The 24,507-nt window shown below is 34.5% G+C and overlaps 1 protein-coding gene across 1 annotated transcript in view; it reads left to right on the top strand.

Moving 5' to 3' along the window:
- The window catches only part of LOC149800497 (inositol 1,4,5-trisphosphate-gated calcium channel ITPR3-like), a 297,708-nt gene that overhangs the window by 219,559 nt on the left and 53,642 nt on the right, over window positions 1-24,507 (top strand). Inside the window, exons 50-55 of the mRNA XM_089958443.1 lie at window positions 1,403-1,540; window positions 8,726-8,875; window positions 14,534-14,635; window positions 15,237-15,335; window positions 18,928-18,996; window positions 19,319-19,430. Coding sequence (XP_089814569.1) covers window positions 1,403-1,540; window positions 8,726-8,875; window positions 14,534-14,635; window positions 15,237-15,335; window positions 18,928-18,996; window positions 19,319-19,430 — 670 coding nt within the window. The remainder of the gene's footprint in view (window positions 1-1,402; window positions 1,541-8,725; window positions 8,876-14,533; window positions 14,636-15,236; window positions 15,336-18,927; window positions 18,997-19,318; window positions 19,431-24,507) is intronic.

Genomic DNA, 24,507 nt, shown 5'->3' with positions numbered 1-24,507 from the left:
CCCCTACTAATACCTCTGACTATTCTAGGCTGGTTCTTTTGATCCACTATTATGAATATTTCACATTGATATATCTTTATAAGCTGGTAACAGTAAGTCAAAGGCCCTGAAAAAACTTGGCACAAAAATGTGTCTGGGGTAAAAAAAACCAGAAAATTTCAAATGTAAGTTTAATTTTTAATACAAGTACATTTAGTTTGGAGAATAGCCTGTGATAGGATCATTTTTTTAGAACTCATTTTATAATTTCATTATTGTCATGCTGTACAGATTGACTTGAAGAGACATAAAAATTATCATCTTTTCAAATATACTCAAGTCAGACTACAAGGATTGCCTTGAAGAAACATGAAACCATACTACTAGGCATAGTTTTGCAAGTATAAAGCTGCTTTTACATGGTAGATGTGTCCTTAAAAACAGTTTGGTGAGATTCATAAAGCTGCTTTTACATGGTAGATGTGTCCTTAAAAACAGTTTGGTGAGATTCATAAAGCTGCTTTTACATGGTAGATGTGTCCTTAAAAACAGTTTGGTGAGATTCATAAAGCTGGCTTTACAATGTAGATGTGACTTTAAGAATTGTCTTGTGAGATTCATAAAGCCAGATTTACAAGTTAGATGTGTCCTACAAAATAGTCTGGTGAGATTTATAAAGGTGGCTTTACAATGTAGATGTGTCCTTAAAAATAGTACGGTGAGATTTATTAAGCTGACTTTACAATGTAGATGTGTCTTTAAGAATTGTCTGGTGAGATTCATAAAGCTGGCTTTACATGTTAGACATGTCTTAAAAAATCGGCTGGTGAGATTTAATAAGCTGGTTTTACATGGTAGATGAGTCCTTGCAAATAGTTTGGGGATATTCATAAAGCCAGATGTACAAGTTAGATGTGTCCTACAAAATAGTCTGGTGAGATTCATAAAGCTGGCTTTACATGTAAGATGTGTCCTTAAAAACAGTCAGCTGAGATTTGGCTTTACGCCTTAGACATGTCTTTAAAATAGTCTGGTGAGATTCATAAAGCTGGCTTTACATGTTAGACATGTCTTTAAAAATAGCCTGGTGAGATTCTGACACAAAGCAGTTGTTATTGGGAATCCACATCTTTGTCCATTATAATTGTAGCTGGATCATAAGTCAATACCTGCTTATTATAGTCAAACCTGCTAGTAAAACAGCTACCTGTGTAACACAAACATCTCTTTAAGACAGCCACATTTTTAGAGATACAATAGTATAGATTTCAAATTTCCATTTAAATAATAACAATTTCATTAAATTTTACAGCTCGCACATGTACTTAAACTCAGTGTTATGTATTGTTTGACTTAAACTGATTGATTAAATACAGTAACAGATAAAACTCACTAACATGTAGCAGCTTTGTTTGGTCTGCAGGAGATGGGAAAGAGTAATAGAGAGACACAGATGACCCCGACCATAACCCCTGGCCTGGAGTTAAAGGATGATGGCTACATTGAACTGGTTCTTACCATTTTGAGATTGATGTGTAACCAGCAGTACAGAGGCCTCCAGGCAAGTAAAAACATCATTGTACACTATCAATTGTATCTGACAGTACAGAGGCCTCCAGGCAAGTAACAACATCATTGTACACTATCAATTGTATCTGACAGTACAGAGGCCTCCAGGCAAGTAACAACATCATTGTACACTATCAATTGTATCTGACAGTACAGAGGCCTCCAGGCAAGTAACAACATCATTGTAAACTATCAATTGTATCTGACAGTACAGAGGCCTCCAGGCAAGTAACAACATCATTGTACACTAACAATTGTATCTGACAGTACAGAGGCCTCCAGATAAATAACAACATCATTGTACACTATCAATTGTATCTGACAGTACAGAGGCCTCCAGGCAAGTAACAACATCATTGTACACTAACAATTGTATCTGACAGTACAGAGGCCTCCAGATAAATAACAACATCATTGTACACTATCAATTGTATCTGACAGTACAGAGGCCTCCAGGCAAGTAACAACATCATTGTACACTAAAAATTGTATCTGACAGTACAGAGGCCTCCATGCAAGTAACAACATCATTGTACACCATCAATTGTATCTACCGGTAGATACAGTTTGGAACTGGCACCTTTGTATGTGTCAGTTGTATATGGGTACAGTTTGGAACTGGCACCATTGTATTTGTCAGTAGTATCTAGGTACAGTTTGGAACTGGCACCTTTGTATTTGTCAGTAGTATCTAGGTACAGTTTGGAACTGGCACCCTTGTATTTGTCAGTATTATCTAGGTTTGGTTTGGACTTGGAATCATTGTATTTGTCAGCAGTATCTAGGTACAGTTTAGAACTGGCATCATTGTATTTGTCAGTAGTATCTAGGTACAGTTTAGAACTGGCACCTTTGTATTTGTCAGTAGTATCTAGATACAATTTGGAACTGGCACCTTTGTATTTGTCAGTAGTATCTAGGTACAGTTTTGAACTGGCACCATTGTATTTGTCAGTAGTATCTAGGTATGGTTTGGACTTGGAATCATTGTATTTGTCAGTAGTATCTAGGTACAGTTTAGAACTGGCATCATTGTACCTTGTCAGCAGTATCTAGGTACAGTTTGGACTTCAATATTTACAAAGTTATGCCTTTATCAATCCACAGACATTCAGTTCCAAGAGGATATTTTCAAGACATGAATGGTTTGTACTCTTAAGCCAATCACTCATAAGAATTGCAGGCTAATTAATTAATAGAAGATGACAAATTTCTCTTATGTATCCACATCCATCCAATGCAGTGTCCTTTGATAAGCCATCCCAAAGTTTTCAATGAGTTTATGTAACCTTCCCCTTGCACTTGACAGAAAAGACATATTGTAAGTGTGCCATTCTTTCGAATAATAGTTCTGCTGAAGAAATATGTAAAGTAATTACTGTGCATACTTGTTTTTAAGTCAAGTCTAACTGCAAACAACACAGACCCTCACCAGCCTTTGCATTAAATGCCAGCAATTCATGGTCTGTATTGTTTGTTCTACTGATTACTCCTAACAATCTGCAAAGGCCCAGATCTGCTGATGCATTATGCGATGGTATATCTGGGTCAGAACAGTTTGCAGTTGGATTTGACTTAAATAAGAGAATATACGGTAATAACCACCACTTGAGGGGGCATTTAAAATATTATATTTGTTATGATTAATGCAGTCTCTAAACAAGTTATACTTTCAGAGCAAACAATTATAAACACAGTATCATAACCATTGAGTCTGTAGACTTTCTTTTGGCGTAGATCTGTAAAGATTATTTCTTAGCATTAATGACAATCAGTAAGAAAATAAATTGACAGAGATGTTGTACTCAATTAACATAAATAGGACCAATAAGGCATACTAAAATGTGACCAATAATGCATACTGAAATGGGACCAATATTACATACTGAAATGATACTAGCAAGGCATACAAACAGGACATACTGAAATGGGACCAATAGGGCATACTGAAATGGAACCAATAGGGCATACTGAAATGGGACCAATAAGGCATACTGAAATGGGACCAATAAGGCATACTGAAATGGGACCAATAAGGCATACTGAAATGGGACTAACAAGGAATACTGAGATGGGACTAATAAGGTTACCGAAATGGGACTAATAAATCAAACTGAAATGTGACAAATAAGGCATACTGAAATAGGACCAACAAGGCACACTGAAATGGATGTGACAAAACAGCTCAGTTTACGAAAATGATGGCACGCTGGCATGATTTGATGATGTGATTGAAGAAATTAGAAATGCTTGTTTTTTCATGGTCGGCTCATCCTAGGTACTTGATCAAGAAATAAAAGAAAATGCTGTTGTATGACAGCATTAAACGACTGCTTGAAAAACAGTATGTACAAGAAAAGCTGCTGGAAGACAGCATTGAATGACTTCTTGAAAAAAATGTAAAAGAAAGCTGTTGTGAGACAGCATTGCCTAATTGTAAGACACCATTAACTTGTTGAAAAACAATATGTGCAAGGAAAGTTGTTGGAAGACTGCATTGAGTCACTTCCTGAAAAACAGTATGTACAAGAAAAGTTGTAAGACTGCATTAAATGACTTCTTGAAAAACAGTATGTACAAGAAAAGTTGTAAGACTGCATTAAATGACTTCTTGAAAAACAGTATGTACAAGAAAAGCTGTAAGACTGCATTAAATGACTTCTTGAAAAACAGTATGTACAAGAAAAGCTGTAAGACTGCATTAAATGACTTCTTGAAAAACAGTATTTACAAGAAAAGCTGTAAGACTGCATTAAATGACTTCTTGAAAAACAGTATGTACAAGAAAAGTTGTAAGACTGCATTAAATGACTTCTTGAAAAACAGTATGTACAAGAAAAGCTGTAAGACTGCATTAAATGACTTCTTGAAAAACAGTATGTACAAGAAAAGCTGTAAGACTGCATTAAATGACTTCTTGAAAAACAGTATTTACAAGAAAAGCTGTAAGACTGCATTAAATGACTTCTTGAAAAACAGTATGTACAAGAAAAGCTGTAAGACTGCATTGAATGACTTCTTGAAAAACAGTATGTACAAGAAAAGCTGTAAGACCAAATTGAATGACTTCCTGAAAAACAGAATGTACAAGAAAAGTTGTAAGACTGCATTAAATGACTTCTTCAAAGACAGTACGTACAAGAAAAGTTGTAAGACTGCATTGAATGACTTCATGAATAACGGAATGTACAAGAAAAGCTGTTGGAAGATTGCATTGAATGACTTACTGAAAAACAATATGTACAAGAAAAGCTGTAAGTCAGCATTTAATGACTTCTTGACAAACAAGATGTACAAGAAAAGTTGTAAGACTGCATTGAATGGCTTCTTAAAAAACAGCCTGTGCAAGAAAAGTTGTAAGACTGCATTGAATGGCTTCTTAAAAAACAGCCTGTGCAAGAAAAGTTGTAAGACTGCATTGAATGGCTTCTTAAAAAACAGCCTGTGCAAGAAAAGTTGTAAGACTGCATTGAATGGCTTCTTTAAAAACAGTATGCAAAAGAAAAGTTTTAAGACTGCATTGAATGACTTCTTGAAAAACCATATGTACAAAAAAGTTGTAAGACTGCATTGAATGACTTCTTAAAAAACAGCCTGTGCAAGAAAAGTTTTAAGTCTGCATTGAATGACTTCTTGAAAAACCATATGTACAAAAAAGTTGTAAGACTGCATTGAATGACTTTTTAAAAAAAGCATGTGCAAGAAAAGTTGTAAGACTGCATTGAATGACTTCTTGAAAAACAATATGTACAAGAAAATTGTTAAGACTGCATTGAATGACTTCTTGAAAAACAGTATGTAGGAGAAGCTGTAAGACTGCATTGAATGACTTCTTTATAAACAACTATGCAAAATATTTGTAAGACTGCATTGAATGCCTTCTTGAAAAGCAGTATGTACAAGAAGAGCTGTCACAAGACAGCATTGCCTGAATGTATGACAGCATTATATGACTTCCTGAAAACAACATGTGCAAGAAAAGTTGTTGTATGACAGCATTACCTGACTTCTAGAAAAACAGTATATACAGCAAAATTGTAAACTGGCATTGCCTGATTGTCAGACAGAATTGCCTGATTGTCAGACAGCATTGCCTGATTGTCAGACATCATTGCTTGGCATATTGAACAAATGCATGTACAAGAAAAATTGTAAAGTTAGCATTGTCTGAGATCTTTAATAACTGCATGTACAAGAAAATCTGTTATAAGACAGCATTGCCTGACTTCTTGAAAAAACTGTATCTACAAGAAAAGTTTGTTGTAAGACTTCTTGAAAAGCTACATGCAAACAATGATGCACCTGTTAAAAATAGCAGTTTGCTAAAATTCAAGATAAATTTCATGAGGTCTTTCTGTTAACCCAATAGTGTCTTTAAAAAGACAAATTTCATGTGGTTGTCCTGTTATTCCAGTTGTTCCATTAAAAAGATAACTTTAATGTGGTTGTCCTGGTAATCCCAATTTCTTTATTTCAGGTTGATCCATCTGTAACTTGCCTGCAAATAACACCCACATTTTGTGTCCTACTTTTTATGATGCTCTAGTCACATAGTCATGGTTTAGTCTTGCATTTTTTAGAGAAAATGTAAGATCACCTCAGCATGACATAGATGCAGTAGCATTTACTCATCATCAGAGTTTAGTGCAAGCCAGTGTTAGAGTGCTTGTGCTAACAAATCCAAAATGATTTTAAAAAATGCATTCCATGAAACCTTGTTTATTTATAGCATTGTCTTTTTCCTTAAGAACATTGGTTTATATTGATATGATCCCCCGTGTTCCTTATAATGCTGGCCGTTATCAGTGATTTCATGCATTATAATGCTGGCTGTTATCAGTGATTTCATGCCATTTAATGCTAGCTGTTATCAGTGATTTCATGCCTTATAATGCTAGCTGTTATCAGTGATTTCATGCCTTATAATGCAGGCTGTTATCAGTGATTTCATGCCTTATAATGCTGGCTGTTATCAGTGATTTCATGCCATATAATGCTAGCTGTTATCAGTGATTTCATGCCCTATAATGCTAGCTGTTATCAGTGATTTCATGCCATATAATGCTAGCTGTTATCAGTGATTTCATGCCTTATAATGCAGGCTGTTATCAGTGATTTCATGCCTTATAATGCAGGCTGTTATCAGTGATTTCATGCCATTTAATGCTAGCTGTTATCAGTGATTTCATGCCATATAATGCTAGCTGTTATCAGTGATTTCATGCCTTATAATGCAGGCTGTTATCAGTGATTTCATGCATTATAATGCTGGCTGTTATCAGTGATTTCATGCCATTTAATGCTAGCTGTTATCAGTGATTTCATGCCTTATAATGCTAGCTGTTATCAGTGATTTCATGCCTTATAATGCAGGCTGTTATCAGTGATTTCATGCCTTATAATGCTGGCTGTTATCAGTGATTTCATGCCATATAATGCTAGCTGTTATCAGTGATTTCATGCCCTATAATGCTAGCTGTTATCAGTGATTTCATGCCATATAATGCTAGCTGTTATCAGTGATTTCATGCCTTATAATGCAGGCTGTTATCAGTGATTTCATGCCTTATAATGCAGGCTGTTATCAGTGATTTCATGCCTTAAAAAGCTAGCTGTTATCAGTATTTCGTGCCATATAATGCAGACCACTATCGGTGATTTCATGCCATATAATGCTAGTTGTTATCAGTGATTTCATGCCTTATATTGCTTGTTGTCATCACTGATTTCATACCTTATAAGGCTGACTGTTATCAGTGATTTGTTGCCTTATAATGCTAACTGTTATCAGTGATTTCATAAATTGGAGATAGTTATATTTAAGCATCAAGAGTGGTACTACTGTATTGTACATTTTTTTATAACTTTACAGAAGGAGTAAGGTTTCGTTTAGTCTACAGTTGTGTGTAAGTGAGTTAAACCAGCTTTAGATTGGCAAATGTCTTTTTGTTTTGTTTGTATTATCAGATAGGAAGGTATATGTATCACTTTCCATATCTGTTATTGGTGTCATCATCTATGGTAAAAGTATGTATTCCAGTTCTTTACAAGTCATAGAACACCAACTGGGACATAGTGAACTATGGAAACTTTGCTAATGATAGGACTTAATACTGCTAGTTTTAATAAATACTGATTGATATTGCTTATTTTATGAAATGCTAATTCTCATTGCTTGTTTTAAGAAATGCTAATTCATATTGCTTGTTTTATGAAATCCTATTCATATTGCTTGTTTTAAGAAATGCTAACTCATATTGCTTGTTTTATGAAATGCTAATACATATTGCTTGTTTTAAGAAATGCTAATTCATATTGCTTGTTTTAAGAAATGCTAATTCATATTGCTTGTTTTAAGAAATGCTAATTCATATTGCTTGTTTTATGAAATGCTAATTCATATTGCTTATATTGCTTATTTTATGAAATGCTAGTTTATATTGCTTATTTATGAAATGCTAATTCATATTGCTTATTTTAAGAAATGAGAATTCATGTTGCTTATTTTATGAAATGCTAATTTATATTGCTTATTTATGAAATGCTAATTCATATTGCTTGTTTTAAGTAATGCTAATTCATATTGCTTATTTTATGAAATGCTAATTCATATTGCTTGTTTTATGAAATGCTAATTCATATTGCTTGTTTTAAAAAATGCTAATTCATATTGCTTATTTTATGACATGCTAATTCAGATTGCTTGTTTTAAGAAATGCTAATTCAGATTGCTTATTTTATGAAATGCTAATTCATATTGCTTGTTTTAAGAAATGCGAATTCATATTGCTTATTTTATGAAATGCTAATTCATATTGCTTGTTTTAAGAAATGCTAATTCATATTGCTTGTTTTATGAAATGCTAATTCATATTGCTTGTTTTAAGAAATGCTAATTCAGATTGCTTATTTTATGAAATGCTAATTCATATTGCTTGTTTTATGAAATGCTAATTCATATTGCTTGTTTTATGAAATGCTAATTCATATTGCTTGTTTTATGAAATGCTAATTCATATTGCCTTTTTTATGAAATGCTAATTCATATTGCTTATTTTAAGAAATGAGAATTTGTATTACTTATTTTATGAAATACTGTTTATTGTTGCTGAAAAACAGGCATTGGAAAAGATGTTTGCATAAAGAATCATTACATGGTATTTTTACATTTCCATAGGATTATCTGCGGGAACAGCCAGACAGCATCAATTCAGTAAACCTGGTGTCAGATACAACACAGTTCCTGAGATTCTTGTACTCCAATGTGAATGACCAGTCTGTTGGACTCATCATACATTTGTTTGATACACTGGTCAGGATCACCTCGGTCAGTATTTGTAAATTTGTTTTTTAAACATTAGTTTTAACAGATAGTGGGCCACTTAGGAATATGTACCACTCTTGAGTAGCAGTGTTGCCAACAACAAAATTTGTATTCCTCAAGATTGTAGTGTTTTGGACTGTCCAACTTATAGACGCAGGTGTACTGTTGGACTTTCTGTTCAAAGTATTATGAATATATTAATTATTGTGTTATAGTGCTTATAATAGCACAGTTCACTGGCAAGAAATAGACTGTTATACTATGTATAATAGCAAGGTTCACTGATAAAATGGCAAGTAGTAATGTTATATTGCATGTAATGGCAAGATTCACTAGCAATATGGCAAGAACTAGTGTTATAATATTTGCCACATTAATCTTTAACACTGAGTAGTGAGCATTGATAAATCTTTAACACTGCATAGTGAACATTGATAAATCTTTAACACTGCATAGTGAACATTGATAAATCTTTAACACTGAGTAGTGAACATTGATAAATCTTTAACACTGCATAGTGAACATTGGTAAATCTTTAACACTGCATAGTGAACATTGATAAATCTTTAACACTGCGTAGTGAACATTGATAAATCTTTAACACTGCATAGTGAACATTGATAAATCTTTAACACTGAGTAGTGAACATTGATAAATCTTTAACACTGGATAGTGAACATTGGTAAATCTTTAACACTGCATAGTGAACATTGATAAATCTTTAACACTGCGTAGTGAACATTGATAAATCTTTAACACTGCATAGTGAACATTGATAAATCTTTAACACTGCATAGTGAACATTGATAAATCTTTAACACTGCATAGTGAACATTGATAAATCTTTAACACTGCATAGTGAACATTGGTAAATCTTTAACACTGAGTAGTGAACATTGATAAATCTTTAACACTGAGTAGTGAGCATTGATAAATCTTTAACACTGAGTAGTGAGCATTGATAAATCTTTAACACTGAGTAGTGAACATTGATAAATCTTTAACACTGAGTAGTGAGCATTGGTAAATCTTTAACACTGGATAGTGAACATTGATAAATCTTTAACACTGCGTAGTGAACATTGATAAATCTTTAACACTGCGTAGTGAACATTGATAAATCTTTAACACTGAGTAGTAAGCATTGATAAATCTTTAACACTGCATAGTGAACATTGATAAATCTTTAACACTGCATAGTGAACATTGGTAAATCTTTAACACTGAGTAGTGAACATTGATAAATCTTTAACACTGAGTAGTGAACATTGATAAATCTTTAACACTGAGTAGTGAGCATTGATAAATCTTTAACACTGGATAGTGAACATTGATAAATCTTTAACACTAGATAGTGAACATTGATAAATCTTTAACACTGCATAGTGAACATTGATAAATCTTTAACACTGCGTAGTGAACTTTGGTAAATCTTTAACACTGAGTAGTGAACATTGATAAATCTTTAACACTGAGTAGTGAGCATTGATAAATCTTTAACACTGAATAGTGAGCATTGATAAATCTTTAACACTGAGTAGTGAACATTGATAAATCTTTAACACTGAGTAGTGAGCATTGGTAAATCTTTAACACTGGATAGTGAACATTGATAAATCTTTAACACTGCGTAGTGAACATTGATAAATCTTTAACACTGCATAGTGAACATTGATAAATCTTTAACACTGAGTAGTGAGCATTGATAAATCTTTAACACTGTGTAGTGAACATTGATAAATCTTTAACACTGAGTAGTGAACATTGATAAATCTTTAACACTGAGTAGTGAGCATTAGTAAATCTTTAACACTGAGTAGTGAACACTGTTGAATCTTTAACACTGAGTAGTGAGCATTGGTAAATCTTTAACACTGAGTAATGAGCATTGGTAAATCTTTAACACTGAGTAGTAAGCATTGGTAAATCTTTAACACTGAGTAGTGAGCATTGATAAATCTTTAACACTGAGTAGTGAACACTGATGAGTCTTTAACACTGATTAGTGAACGTTGATAAATCTTTAACACTGAGTAGTGAGCATTGGTAAATCTTTAACACTGAGTAGTGAACATTGATAAATCTTTAACACTGAGTAGTGAACATTGATAAATCTTTAACACTGAGTAGTGAGCATTGGTAAATCTTTAACACTGAGTAGTGAACATTGATAAATCTTTAACACTGCTTAGTGAACATTGATAAATCTTTAACACTGAGTAGTGAGCATTGGTAAATCTTTAACACTGAGTAGTGAACATTGATAAATCTTTAACACTGGATAGTGAACATTGATGAATCTTTAACACCGCTTAGTGAACATTGGTAAATCTTTAACACTGAGTAGTGAGCATTGGTAAATCTTTAACACTGAGTAGTGAACATTGATAAATCTTTAACACTGAGTAGTGAGCATTGGTAAATCTTTAACACTGAGTAGTGAACATTGATAAATCTTTAACACTGGATAGTGAACATTGATGAATCTTTAACACTGCTTAGTGAACATTGGTAAATCTTTAACACTGAGTAGTGAACATTGATAAATCTTTAACACTGAGTAGTGAGCATTGGTAAATCTTTAACACTGAGTAGTGAACATTGATAAATCTTTAACACTGAGTAGTGAGCATTGGTAAATCTTTAACACTGAGTAGTGAACATTGATAAATCTTTAACACTGAGTAGTGAGCATTGGTAAATCTTTAACACTGAGTAGTGAACATTGATAAATCTTTAACACTGAGTAGTGAACATTGATAAATCTTTAACACTGCATAGTGAGCATTGGTAAATCTTTAACACTGGATAGTGAACATTGATGAATCTTTAACACTGCGTAGTGAGCATTGGTGAATCTTTAACACTGCGTAGTGAGCATTGGTAAATCTTTGCTGACCTTCACCTTTAATATAAAGATGGGGTACATCCAAGTGCTAAGACTGGTAAGTGAACTTAATTTTCTGGGATGAGGATGGGACTTTCTTTCTAGCCTGGATATTTGTCAGACTTTCAAAAGTTGTGTTTTACAGAATATTACAGCTTCCCACCCCACACAATGGATTACTCAAATACTCTGAAAATTACATGTTTGGTCCCGACCTTTTGCAGTGAAATGAAAGGCATGGTATGGAATGAAAGGAATTAGAATGCATTATGGACCCAAATGAAACAATGAATACATTGTTTGAGAAAATGGAGAGTGTTAATACAAAACACAATGCAATGAATTATAAACAAAGAAGGAATGAAACGTGTACACATTTCAGTTATTTTTAGTCTGTCAATATATTTCTATATTCAAAGCCATTTCCTATGATAATCCATGTTGATGCTCTTGTCGAATAATATTTATGTGACTACACTTGAACAGATAGTGATATTAAGTAGTGACTACACTTGAACAGATAGTGATATTGAGTAGTGACTAAACTTGAACAGATAGTGATATTGAGTAGTGACTTCACTTGAACAGATAGTGATATTCAGTAGTGACTACACTTGAACAGATAATGATATTGAGAAGTGACTACACTTGAACATATATTGATATTGAATAGTGGCTACCCTTTAACCGACAGTTGTATTAAATAGTGACTACCCTTTAACAGACATTTGTATTGAGTAGTGACTACCCTTTAACAGACAGTTTTATTGAGTAATGACTACCCTTTAACATACATTTGTTTTGAGTAGTGACTACCCTTTAACAGACAGTTTTATATAGTAGTGACTACCCTTTAACAGATAGTGATATTGAGTAGTGACTGTCCTTTAACCGACAGTTGTACTGAGTAGTGACTACCCTTGAACAGACATTTGTATTGAATAGTGACTACCCTTTAGCATACCTTTGTATTGAGTAGTGAGTACCCATTAACAGACATTTGTATTGAGTAGTGAGTACCCTTTAACAGACATTTGTATTGAGTAGTGACTACCCTTTAGCAGGCAGTGATACTGAGTAGTGACTACCCTTTAACAGAAAGTGATATTGAATAGTGACTACCCTTTAACACAGTCATATTGAGTAGTGACTACCCTTTTATAGTTGTATTGAATAGTTGATACCCTTGAACATATAGTTATATTGAATAGTGATAACCCATTGTGATATGGATGCACTTTATATCTATTAATTGTTATGAGTCAGTGCTCTTAAAATAAGTTACAAAGAAGAGTGAAAAAAAAAAATTTTTTAAAATTAAAATAAATAATTTCTTTTGCTAGAATACAAGGTGAAAATAAAAAAAGAACATACTGTGAGAAGAAATAAATCACAAAATTATACTAAAATTACAAATGCGCATCCTAATAATTTAAAGTTCTGAATAAACTTTAGAATAAATCCACATTAAATCCAACACTGAAAGTGTTGATGTGTCTATGAAGACCTGTATAGTGCTGATGTACCAACAAACTTTTGTTGGATCATAATAATATCAGAATATTTCCTTTTATTTGTATTTGATTATAAGTCCAAGTCTCTATTTCCAAGAATGTCATCAGAGCATGTTTGTTTCTCCAGAGAAAATCACTTGATTAATTTGAAGAAACATAGTTCAGCCCAAATGAACTACTGGACACAAACATATTGTAAATTGATTCTGCTGGATCTTAAAGCATGAATGCAGACTTTCAGAAAAACAAGAGTTATATGATAAACTAAGATGCAAAACAAAATACCGGATGAGGGTCATTGGTACATTATTATGGAAGGAATCGAAAAGTCTTAGTTATAATTAGAAGGTCCATCACTAAAATTATAATAAAGCATAAGACAATCATCATGTAGTCTAGCTATAAAAAAGTACAACGTCCTTGACACAGCTTTCAATAATGATCTTCACTCTGAGAAAACAAAAGTTGTTTACCAAAACTGTCAATGATTTTGCACAAGGTCAGCCACTAGATACAGTGTTTCAGTACCCACAACATATAATTAAATAAAGTAAAAAAATAACTAAAAAAAGTAAGCAAATTAAATATAAATAACATAAATATACATAAAATAATATGATAATACAGACAATTATGACTGTAATTGATATCTGCAGAATGCCTTGACTAATTATTTTTCTTCCCAGATTTATTAATTATAGAGCTAAGCAAACTTAACATATGGTCCTATTATGTTGACAGCAAACTTAACATATGGACCTATTATGTTGATGACATCTGAGACAACTTTGCTGGTCTTTGAACCATGATATCAATTATGTTATCAATTTAGGTATTGACACTAATTTTGAACTGCACTTTCAGGTATGTTGTAAATATGATAACTCAAAAATATACAAGAAGATATTATATTTTACAATATTATGGCATGCTGAAGTTTTTCAAGAATAATTTAAATGGCTTAATTACTCGGCTGTTAAAAAATAGAAAGGATAAAATAAATTTGATTTGGATTCCTGAGAGGTCTTTTCAGTCAAGCAAATGTACATTTTTGGTGACCACATCATGGAAGGCTTGTGGGAGGAGAGCAGAAAATAATTTAATCTGTTTATAATATTTATGATTAATGTTAAATAATTGGTTGTATTCATATCTTAAAGGAAAATGTAACAATCTACACAATGTTTATGGAGCTTTTATTAGGGTGTTAAAAAATAACTTATCAACAACGAAAATAAAGTCAATATATTTTCTATTCAGGGCAACGTAGTAAACCAGGCCACAGTGTTTGATAATAAGATCTGTGACTATATAACCCACATCCTACGAGTAGGTGCCTACAAGAACTGCTCCACCAGAGATGTATGTACATTTTTGTTGCTAATTACACAAATTTCTACAAGATATAAATCATTTCCACTTTTTCTAACTCATTATATGCTACACTATGATAACAGTATGGGTATATTGATTTGCTTTGTCCAGTCCATACCTTTGTGTGTCTGTCCCAAAACTATATCATATAGCCACAGAATAGAACCTATTAGAACCTATTAAAATCTGACATTCACAAGATATGCTTCTTTCACTCCAACACATTTTCATTTTTGTTTTATGCATTTTTAAACTTTTTGAACACGTACAGTTTTACATTGACCATGTTGACACAGCTTAGCAACACGCAGTTGTTTCATAAATGCAAAATGTTGGATTTATGATTTTAATTATGTTTACATATTTTTAGACATAACATTTAATTAAGAAAAGTCTTAGCAAACCTCTAGCAATAACCACTTTACATGATCAAATGAAATTTGGACAGCAGAAATTAAATTAATGAGGATGACCTCACCCATAGGCTCATATATATAAAGAGAGAGAGAGAGAGAGAGAGAGAGAGAGAGAGATGTTCAGCTGTTCCACTGCTAATACAGATAATACCATGTCTGTTTTTTTTTACCAGATCTACAGGCTTAAATGGTCCATTGGGACCCTACTTAAGTCCTTAACAGAGGAGAATCCAAAAGTAAAGGAGGGTGATGCAAATGCAGAATTACCTAAGGTACAACTCTAAACTTGTAATCACTCTAGTCATGTAATCACTCTAAACATATAGTCACTCTAGTCATGTAGTCACTCTAAATATGTAATCACTCTAAACATGTAATCACTCTAAATATGTAATCACTCTAGTCACTCTAAACGTGTAATCACTTGTAATGATTCTGCTTGTGATAAATGTTAATCAGGCTGATATTGAAATATATGTATTGGTTGTGTACATTTTAATATAAACATAGGTTAGTTGGATTTCCTGCCCTGTGTTAGACATTCGGACAGTTATGTTGAGACAGGAAATAAGAGTGCATTCCAGTCAGAAACTGAAAATTTGCCTATACCATGTGCAGGGATTATCAGAGGGCTAAACAATTATTTGACCATGTATACAAATATCTGAAAGTGACAAATCACAAAATTATTTGGCCATGTCTCAAATTGTATCTGTGTAAAAGTGATAGGCAAAAGCCAAATTATTTGGCCATGTATCAAATTGTATCTGTGTAAAAGTGATAGGCAAAAGCCAAATTATTTGGCCATGTATCAAATTGTATCTGTGTAAAAGTGTTAGGCAAAAGCCAAATTATTTGGCCATGTATCAAATGGTATCTGTCTGAAAGAGTTAAGCAGGTAACAAGTAGAGGCTTATTTATAAGAGTTAAAAATATTTTGGCTCTTTAATAAAGTGAAGCATGAGATAAACTAGACCTAGGACTAAGCCATTTATTGCATTGCTTGGTCACATGACCCAAAATCTCATGCTAATGTTTTTCTTGAAATTAGAATTACAACTTTAGCAATAATGTGAAATGAATACCTTTGTTGCAAAGTGGCTAACTGTAATTTGACTTTTTTTTGCTCATGTAACCCATGAGGTTTAGTAATCATGTAACTAAGCAGTACTGCATCAGAAAGCAGATCTACTGCATAATCAGTTCTTTTGTTGACTTACCAATGTTGAAAATTGACTTGTTATATCTGAGAAAATGCAGACTATTACATTAGGGACTGATATGAACAAAATAACTTCACAGCTTTTATTGAATGGAATTTTATACATTGATAAGTATTTGTTTGGAAAAAATAATTATTCAGCCTAATTCTAACATTCAACCAAGAGACAAAATCTGCAATTATAACCTGAATTCATTATTTTATCTCTTTATGTTTATTTGTATGCTATCTCTGGAACATACTTTGAGACTGTCACTGACCACATCAAGGACTGGGATGATTGTCAATATATTGTCTATGATGACTGCCAGATTATAGTATATGATGATTGTTATGGTATTGTCTATGATGACTGTCATGCTATCTCTGGAACATACTTTGAGACTATCACTGACCACATCAAGTACTGGGATGATTGTCAATATATTGTCTATGATGACTGTCATGCTATATCTGGAACATACTTTGAGACTGTCACTGATCACATCAAGGACTGGGATGATTGTCAATATATAGTTTGTGATGACTGCCAGATTATAGTATATGATGATTGTTATGGTGTTGTCTATGATGACTGTCATGTTATCTCTGGAACATACTTTGAGACTGTCACTGACCACATCAAGGACTGGGATGATTGTCAATATATAGTTTGTGATGACTGCCAGATTATAGTATATGATGATTGTTATGGTGTTGTCTATGATGACTGTCATGTTATCTCTGGAACATACTTTGAGACTGTCACTGACCACATCAAGTACTGGGATGATTGTCAATATATTGTCTATGATGACTGTCATGCTATCTCTGGAACATACTTTGAGACTATCACTGACCACATCAAGCACTTTAACTTGAGGAACATTTCATCCATAGTCATCTAATTGGGAGGCAACGATGCCTTAGGTGGAATATCAATTTCTGGAAAAGCTCAACCATTGGATTATGCACATCGGAAATCTGCGATAATTGGGGCTACTTGATCAGTAGTGGACATGTTTCAGTTAGTAGATTTACACTGCTCATTCTCTTTGTCAATGATGACTGTCATAGCATAGTCTGTGATGACTGTCAAAGTATAGGCTATGATGAGTGTCATGATATTGTCTGTGATGACTGTCATTATATAGTCTATGATGAATGTCATGGTATAATCTATGATGACTGTCATAGTATAGTCTATGATGATTGTCATGGTATTGTCTATCATGACTGTTATGGTATTTTCTATTGTGACTGTCATAGTAGAGTCTGTGATGACTGTGATAGTATAGTCTATGATGACTGTCATGATATAGTCTATGATGATTGTCATAATATAGTCTATGACGACTGTCAAATTATAGTCTATGATGATTGTCATGGTATTGTCTGTGATGACTGTCATTGTATGGTCTTATGATAATTCATAGTATAATCTATGATGACTGTCATATCATAGTCTATGACAATTGTTATGGTATTGTCTATGATGACTGTCATGGTATTGTATCATGACTGTCAGAGTGTAGTCTGTGATGATTGTCACATTATAGTTTGTGATGACTGTCATGGTGTAGTCTGTAATGACTGTCATGGTATAGTCCATGATGATTGTCATAGTATAGTCTATGATGACTGTCATATTATAATCTATGATGACTGTCATAGTGTAGTCTGTGATGATTGTCATAGTATAGTCTATGATGACTGTCATATTGTTGTCTATGATGACTGTCATAGAATAATCAATGATGACTATTGAAGTGTAGTAGATAATGACTAAAGTCAGAGTATAGTCTGTGAAAAGTTACTAGATTATGTAATCACACTCTGGGACACCACACACAATCATGACATATTTCTGACATCCTGGTTACATGGCCTGCCCATCTCATATGTGCAGATGCTTGAACTGTTTGCCTTTGTGAGATCTTTAGTATCTAATCAGTTTCTTCAGGCAGTCCATGTCAAAATGTTTCAGTTTCTTCCCATGGTATCTCTGTGCCATCCAAGAATTGCATACATACAGCATGGTCTGCAACACAGTGGCTTCAGTTTTTTTTTTGCAGACTGATGCCTCTTTACCCCCAACACATTTGTGCATGATCTGCCAAAAGCCACAGATGCTTTAGTAATTCTGGCATCAGTTGCATCATCATCAAATGGAGTGCATATGACTTTGAACTGCTGAGATAGTTGATCTTGTCCACCGCCAGGAAGGTCTACTTGATAACAGGCTCTGTAGGGTTTTCCTGGTGCAGGCTGGTGCATCACCTCAGTCTTGTTGATACTGATTGTGAGACAAAAATTGTCACAAGCTGAAGAGAAATGGACCATACCCTGTTGCATGTCAGTCTCAGATTTAGCATGCAGGGAACAGTCATCAGCAATTAGAAGATCATGAACAGTCACTTCCTGTAACTTTATCTTTGTTTATGGAAGATTATATTTATCCAGGCTTAATTGTATTTTAAAACAAGAAACATAATAAGGATACAATAATGTATGCGGTCATTGGCTGAAATCATATCATAAACAAAATATCAATGGAATAAATTTACTAAATCTAGATAAAGCTTAAGCAGGACTATCTTGTGTTTATTGCAAGGTTGTTTTATCCATTAGCATGTGATCATTATGAGCAATCTCCCTTTCAGGAATTGATGGAGTGCATTGATACAGATATATTGGTCACAGTGATGGTGGAGGCATACAGTGACTTAAAGGTAATACTAATATTCATGGTCATTTTTGATAAGTCTTGAACAATATGATAAGTCCTGAATATTTTTGGTAAATCCCGAACATTTTTATAAGTCATAAATATTTGATAAGTCCTGAAGTTTTTGGTAAGTCCTGAACAAGTTGATACATCTTGACAACAGTTTGATAATTTCAGAACAGTTTGATAAGTCCTGAACATTTTCGATAAATCCTGAACATTTTCATAAGTCCTGAACTTTTTGGTAAGTCCTGAACAAGTTGATAAGTCTTGACAACAGTTTGATAAGTCATGAACAGTTTGATAAGTCCTGAACATTTTTGCAGCGTAAGGAGAAGAACTTTAAGGAAAACCAGAACTTGGTGTCAGAAGTTGGCTTCCTGTATTTCCACATTATCAAGAGAAAGATGGACCTTAAAAAAGACCTCACACCTGAAGGTAAAATATTTCAGCACAAAAAGATTATGCATTGTATTTTTCCACAATTCTGCAATCTTGAAGATTATTGACATTGTTTATGGTAATTTTGGAGATTATATTGTTATCAAGTTAGCAATAGTGATAAAAGATGTGTACGGACATAAAGCAGTTGTGATAAAAGATGTGTATGGACATAAAGCAATAGTGATAAAAGATGCATATGGACATAAAGCAATTGTGATAAAAGATGTGTATGGACATAAAGCAATGGTGATAAAAGATGTGTATGGACATAAAGCAATGGTGATAAAAGATGTGTATGGACATAAAGCAATAGTGATACAAGATGTGTATGGACATAAAGCAATAGTGATAAAAGATGTGTATGGACATAAAGCAATGGTGATAAAAGATGTGTATGGACATAAAGCAATAGTGATAAAAGATGTGTATGGACATAAAGCAATAGTGATAAAAGATGCATATGGACATAAAGCAATTGTGATAAAAGATGTGTATGGACATAAAGCAATGGTGATACAAGATGTGTATGGACATAAAGCAATAGTGATAAAAGATGTGTATGGACATAAAGCAATAGTGATAAAAGATGTGTATGGACATAAAGCAATAGTGATAAAAGATGTGTATGGACATAAAGCAATGGTGATACAAGATGTGTATGGACATAAAGCAATAGTGATAAAAGATGTGTATGGACATAAAGCAATAGTGATAAAAGATGTGTATGGACATAAAGCAATAGAGATAAAAGATGTGTATGGACATAAAGCAATAGTGATAAAAGATGTGTATGGACATAAAGCAATTGTGATAAAAGATGTGTATGGACATAAAGCAATAGAGATAAAAGATATGTATGGACATAAAGCAATAGTGATACAAGATGTGTATGGACATAAAGCAATAGTGATACAAGATGTGTATGGACATAAAGCAATAGTGATAAAAGATGTGTATGGACATAAAGCAATTGTGATAAAAGATGTGTATGGACATAAAGCAATAGAGATAAAAGATATGTATGGACATAAAGCAATCGTGATAAAAGATGTGTATGGACATAAGGCAATAGTGATAAAAGATGTATATAGACATAAAGCAGATCATTACTTTTTTCCTCCAACACCCAAGGAGCCAGGAAAATCAAGAGATCTTTAATATAAACTTTCTGTTGTGTCTTGAAAGCATTTTGAGAAATCCTGGGTGTTCAAGCAAACATTTTTCAATTCAGCCGTATTCTAATATATTTGGTATGTAAATTATGTACTGTATACCTACAACAAAGGTGATTTTTAAAGTTAAGAAACATTTATTCAAACAGTAGTAGCAATCCTGATACTTGTGAAAGGCTAACAATGAAAAGATGCACATATAAAACCTATCTGAAAATGCCAAGACATGGTATGAATGGCTGACATGACAAACCACACACACATAAATCCTCCTTAAACGGGCCAAGAGATGGTATGAATGGCTGACATGACAAACCACACACACATTAAACCTACTTAACAGGGCCAAGACATGGTATGAATGGCTGACATGACAAACCACACACACATTAAACCTACTTAAAAGGGCCAAGACATGGTATGAATGGCTGACAGGACAAACCACACACATTAAACCTACTTAAAAGGGCCAAGACATGGTATGAATGGCTGACATGACAAACCACACACACATTGAACCTACTTAACAGGGCCAAGACATGGTATGAATGGCTGACATGACAAACCACACACATTAAACCTACTTAAAAGGGCCAAGAGATGGTATGAATGGCTGACATGACAAACCACACACACATTAAACCTACTTAAAAGGGCCAAGACATGGTATGAATGGCTGACATGACAAACACACACACATTAAACCTACTTAACAGGGCCAAGAGATGGTATGAATGGCTGACATGACAAGCCACACACACATTAAACCTACTTAAAAGGGCCAAGAGATGGTATGAATGGCTGACATGACAAACCACACACACATTAAACCTACTTAACAGGGCCAAGAGATGGTATGAATGGCTGACATGACAAACCAAACACACATAAATCCTCCTTAAAAGGGCCAAGAGATGGTATGAATGGCTGACATGACAAACCACACACACATTAAACCTACTTAAAAGGGCTAAGAGATGGTATGAATGGCTGACATGACAAACCACACACACATTAAACCTACTTAAAAGTGCCAAGTGATGGTATGAATGGCTGACATGACAAACCACACACATTAAACCTACTTAAAAGGGCCAAGAGATGGTATGAATGGCTGACATGACAAACCACACACACATTAAACCTACTTAAAAGGGTCAAGAGATGGTATGAATGGCTAACATGACGAACCACACACATTAAACCTACTTAAAAGGGCCAAGAGATGGTATGAATGGCTGACATGACAAACCACACACACATTAAACCTACTTAAAAGGACCAAGAGATGGTATGAATGGCTGACATGACAAACCACACACACATTAAACCTACTTAACAGGGCCAAGACATGGTATGAATGGCTGACATGACAAACCACACACACATTAAACCTACTTAAAAGGGCCAAGACATGGTATGAATGGCTGACATGACAAACCACACACATTAAACCTACTTAAAAGGGCCAAGAGATGGTATGAATGGCTGACATGACAAACCACACACACATTAAACCTACTTAACAGGGCCAAGACATGGTATGAATGGCTGACATGACAAACACACACACATTAAACCTACTTGAAAGGGCCAAGAGATGGTATGAATGGCTGACATGACAAAGCACACACACATTAAACCTACTTAAAAGGGCCAAGAGATGGTATGAATGGCTGACATGACAAACCACACACACATTAAACGTACTTAAAAAGGGTCAGAATGTTGCATGAATGGCTGACATGACAAACCACACACACATTAAACCTACTTAAAAGGGCCAAGACATGGTATGAATGGCTGACATAACAAACACACACACATTAAACCTACTTAACAGGGCCAAGACATGGTATGAATGGCTGACATGACAAACCACACACACATTAAACCTACTTAAAAGGGCCAAGACATGGTATGAATGGCTGACAGGACAAACCACACACATTAAACCTACTTAAAAGGGCCAAGACATGGTATGAATGGCTGACATGACAAACCACACACACATTGAACCTACTTAACAGGGCCAAGACATGGTATGAATGGCTGACATGACAAACCACACACATTAAACCTACTTAAAAGGGCCAAGAGATGGTATGAATGGCTGACATGACAAACCACACACGCATTAAACCTACTTAAAAGGGCCAAGACATGGTATGAATGGCTGACATGACAAACACACACACATTAAACCTACTTAACAGGGCCAAGAGATGGTATGAATGGCTGACATGACAAGCCACACACACATTAAACCTACTTAAAAGGGCCAAGAGATGGTATGAATGGCTGACATGACAAACCACACACACATTAAACCTACTTAACAGGGCCAAGAGATGGTATGAATGGCTGACATGACAAACCAAACACACATAAATCCTCCTTAAAAGGGCCAAGAGATGGTATGAATGGCTGACATGACAAACCACACACACATTAAACCTACTTAAAAGGGCTAAGAGATGGTATGAATGGCTGACATGACAAACCACACACACATTAAACCTACTTAAAAGTGCCAAGTGATGGTATGAATGGCTGACATGACAAACCACACACATTAAACCTACTTAAAAGGGCCAAGAGATGGTATGAATGGCTGACATGACAAACCACACACACATTAAACCTACTTAAAAGGGTCAAGAGATGGTATGAATGGCTAACATGACGAACCACACACATTAAACCTACTTAAAAGGGCCAAGAGATGGTATGAATGGCTGACATGACAAACCACACACACATTAAACCTACTTAAAAGGACCAAGAGATGGTATGAATGGCTGACATGACAAACCACACACACATTAAACCTACTTAACAGGGCCAAGACATGGTATGAATGGCTGACATGACAAACCACACACACATTAAACCTACTTAAAAGGGCCAAGACATGGTATGAATGGCTGACATGACAAACCACACACATTAAACCTACTTAAAAGGGCCAAGAGATGGTATGAATGGCTGACATGACAAACCACACACACATTAAACCTACTTAACAGGGCCAAGACATGGTATGAATGGCTGACATGACAAACACACACACATTAAACCTACTTGAAAGGGCCAAGAGATGGTATGAATGGCTGACATGACAAAGCACACACACATTAAACCTACTCAAAAGGGCCAAGAGATGGTATGAATGGCTGACATGACAAACCACACACACATTAAACGTACTTAAAAAGGGTCAGAATGTTGCATGAATGGCTGACATGACAAACCACACACACATTAAACCTACTTAAAAGGGCCAAGACATGGTATGAATGGCTGACATAACAAACACACACACATTAAACCTACTTAAAAGGGCCAAGACATGGTATGAATGGCTGACATGACAAGGCACACACACATTAAACCTACTTAAAAAGGGTCAGAATGTTGCATGAATGGCTGACATGACAAACCACACACACATTAAACCTACTTAAAAGGGCCAAGAGATGGTATGAATGGCTGACATGACAAACCACACACACATTAAACCTACTTAAAAGGGCCAAGAGATGGTATGAATGGCTGACATGACAAACACACACACATTAAACCCACTTACAAGGTCCAAGAGATGGTATGAATGGCTGACATGACAAACACACACACATTAAACCTACTTAAAAGGGCCAAGACATGGTATGAATGGCTGACATGACAAACCACACACATTAAACCTACTTAAAAGGGCCAAGAGATGGTATGAATGGCTGACATGACAAGCCACACACACATTAAACCTACTTAAAAGGGCCAAGACATGGTATGAATGGCTGACATGACAAACACACACACATTAAACCTACTTAACAGGGCCAAGAGATGGTATGAATGGCTGACATGACAAAGCACACACACATTAAACCTAC

Source organism: Sinohyriopsis cumingii, chromosome 5 (genome assembly GCF_028554795.1).
Source record: "Sinohyriopsis cumingii isolate HCF-2022 chromosome 5, ASM2855479v2, whole genome shotgun sequence".
Lineage (NCBI taxonomy): Eukaryota > Metazoa > Mollusca > Bivalvia > Unionida > Unionidae > Sinohyriopsis > Sinohyriopsis cumingii.
Note: the sequence above shows the minus strand (reverse complement) of the source record. Positions and strands in the feature narration are given on the sequence as shown.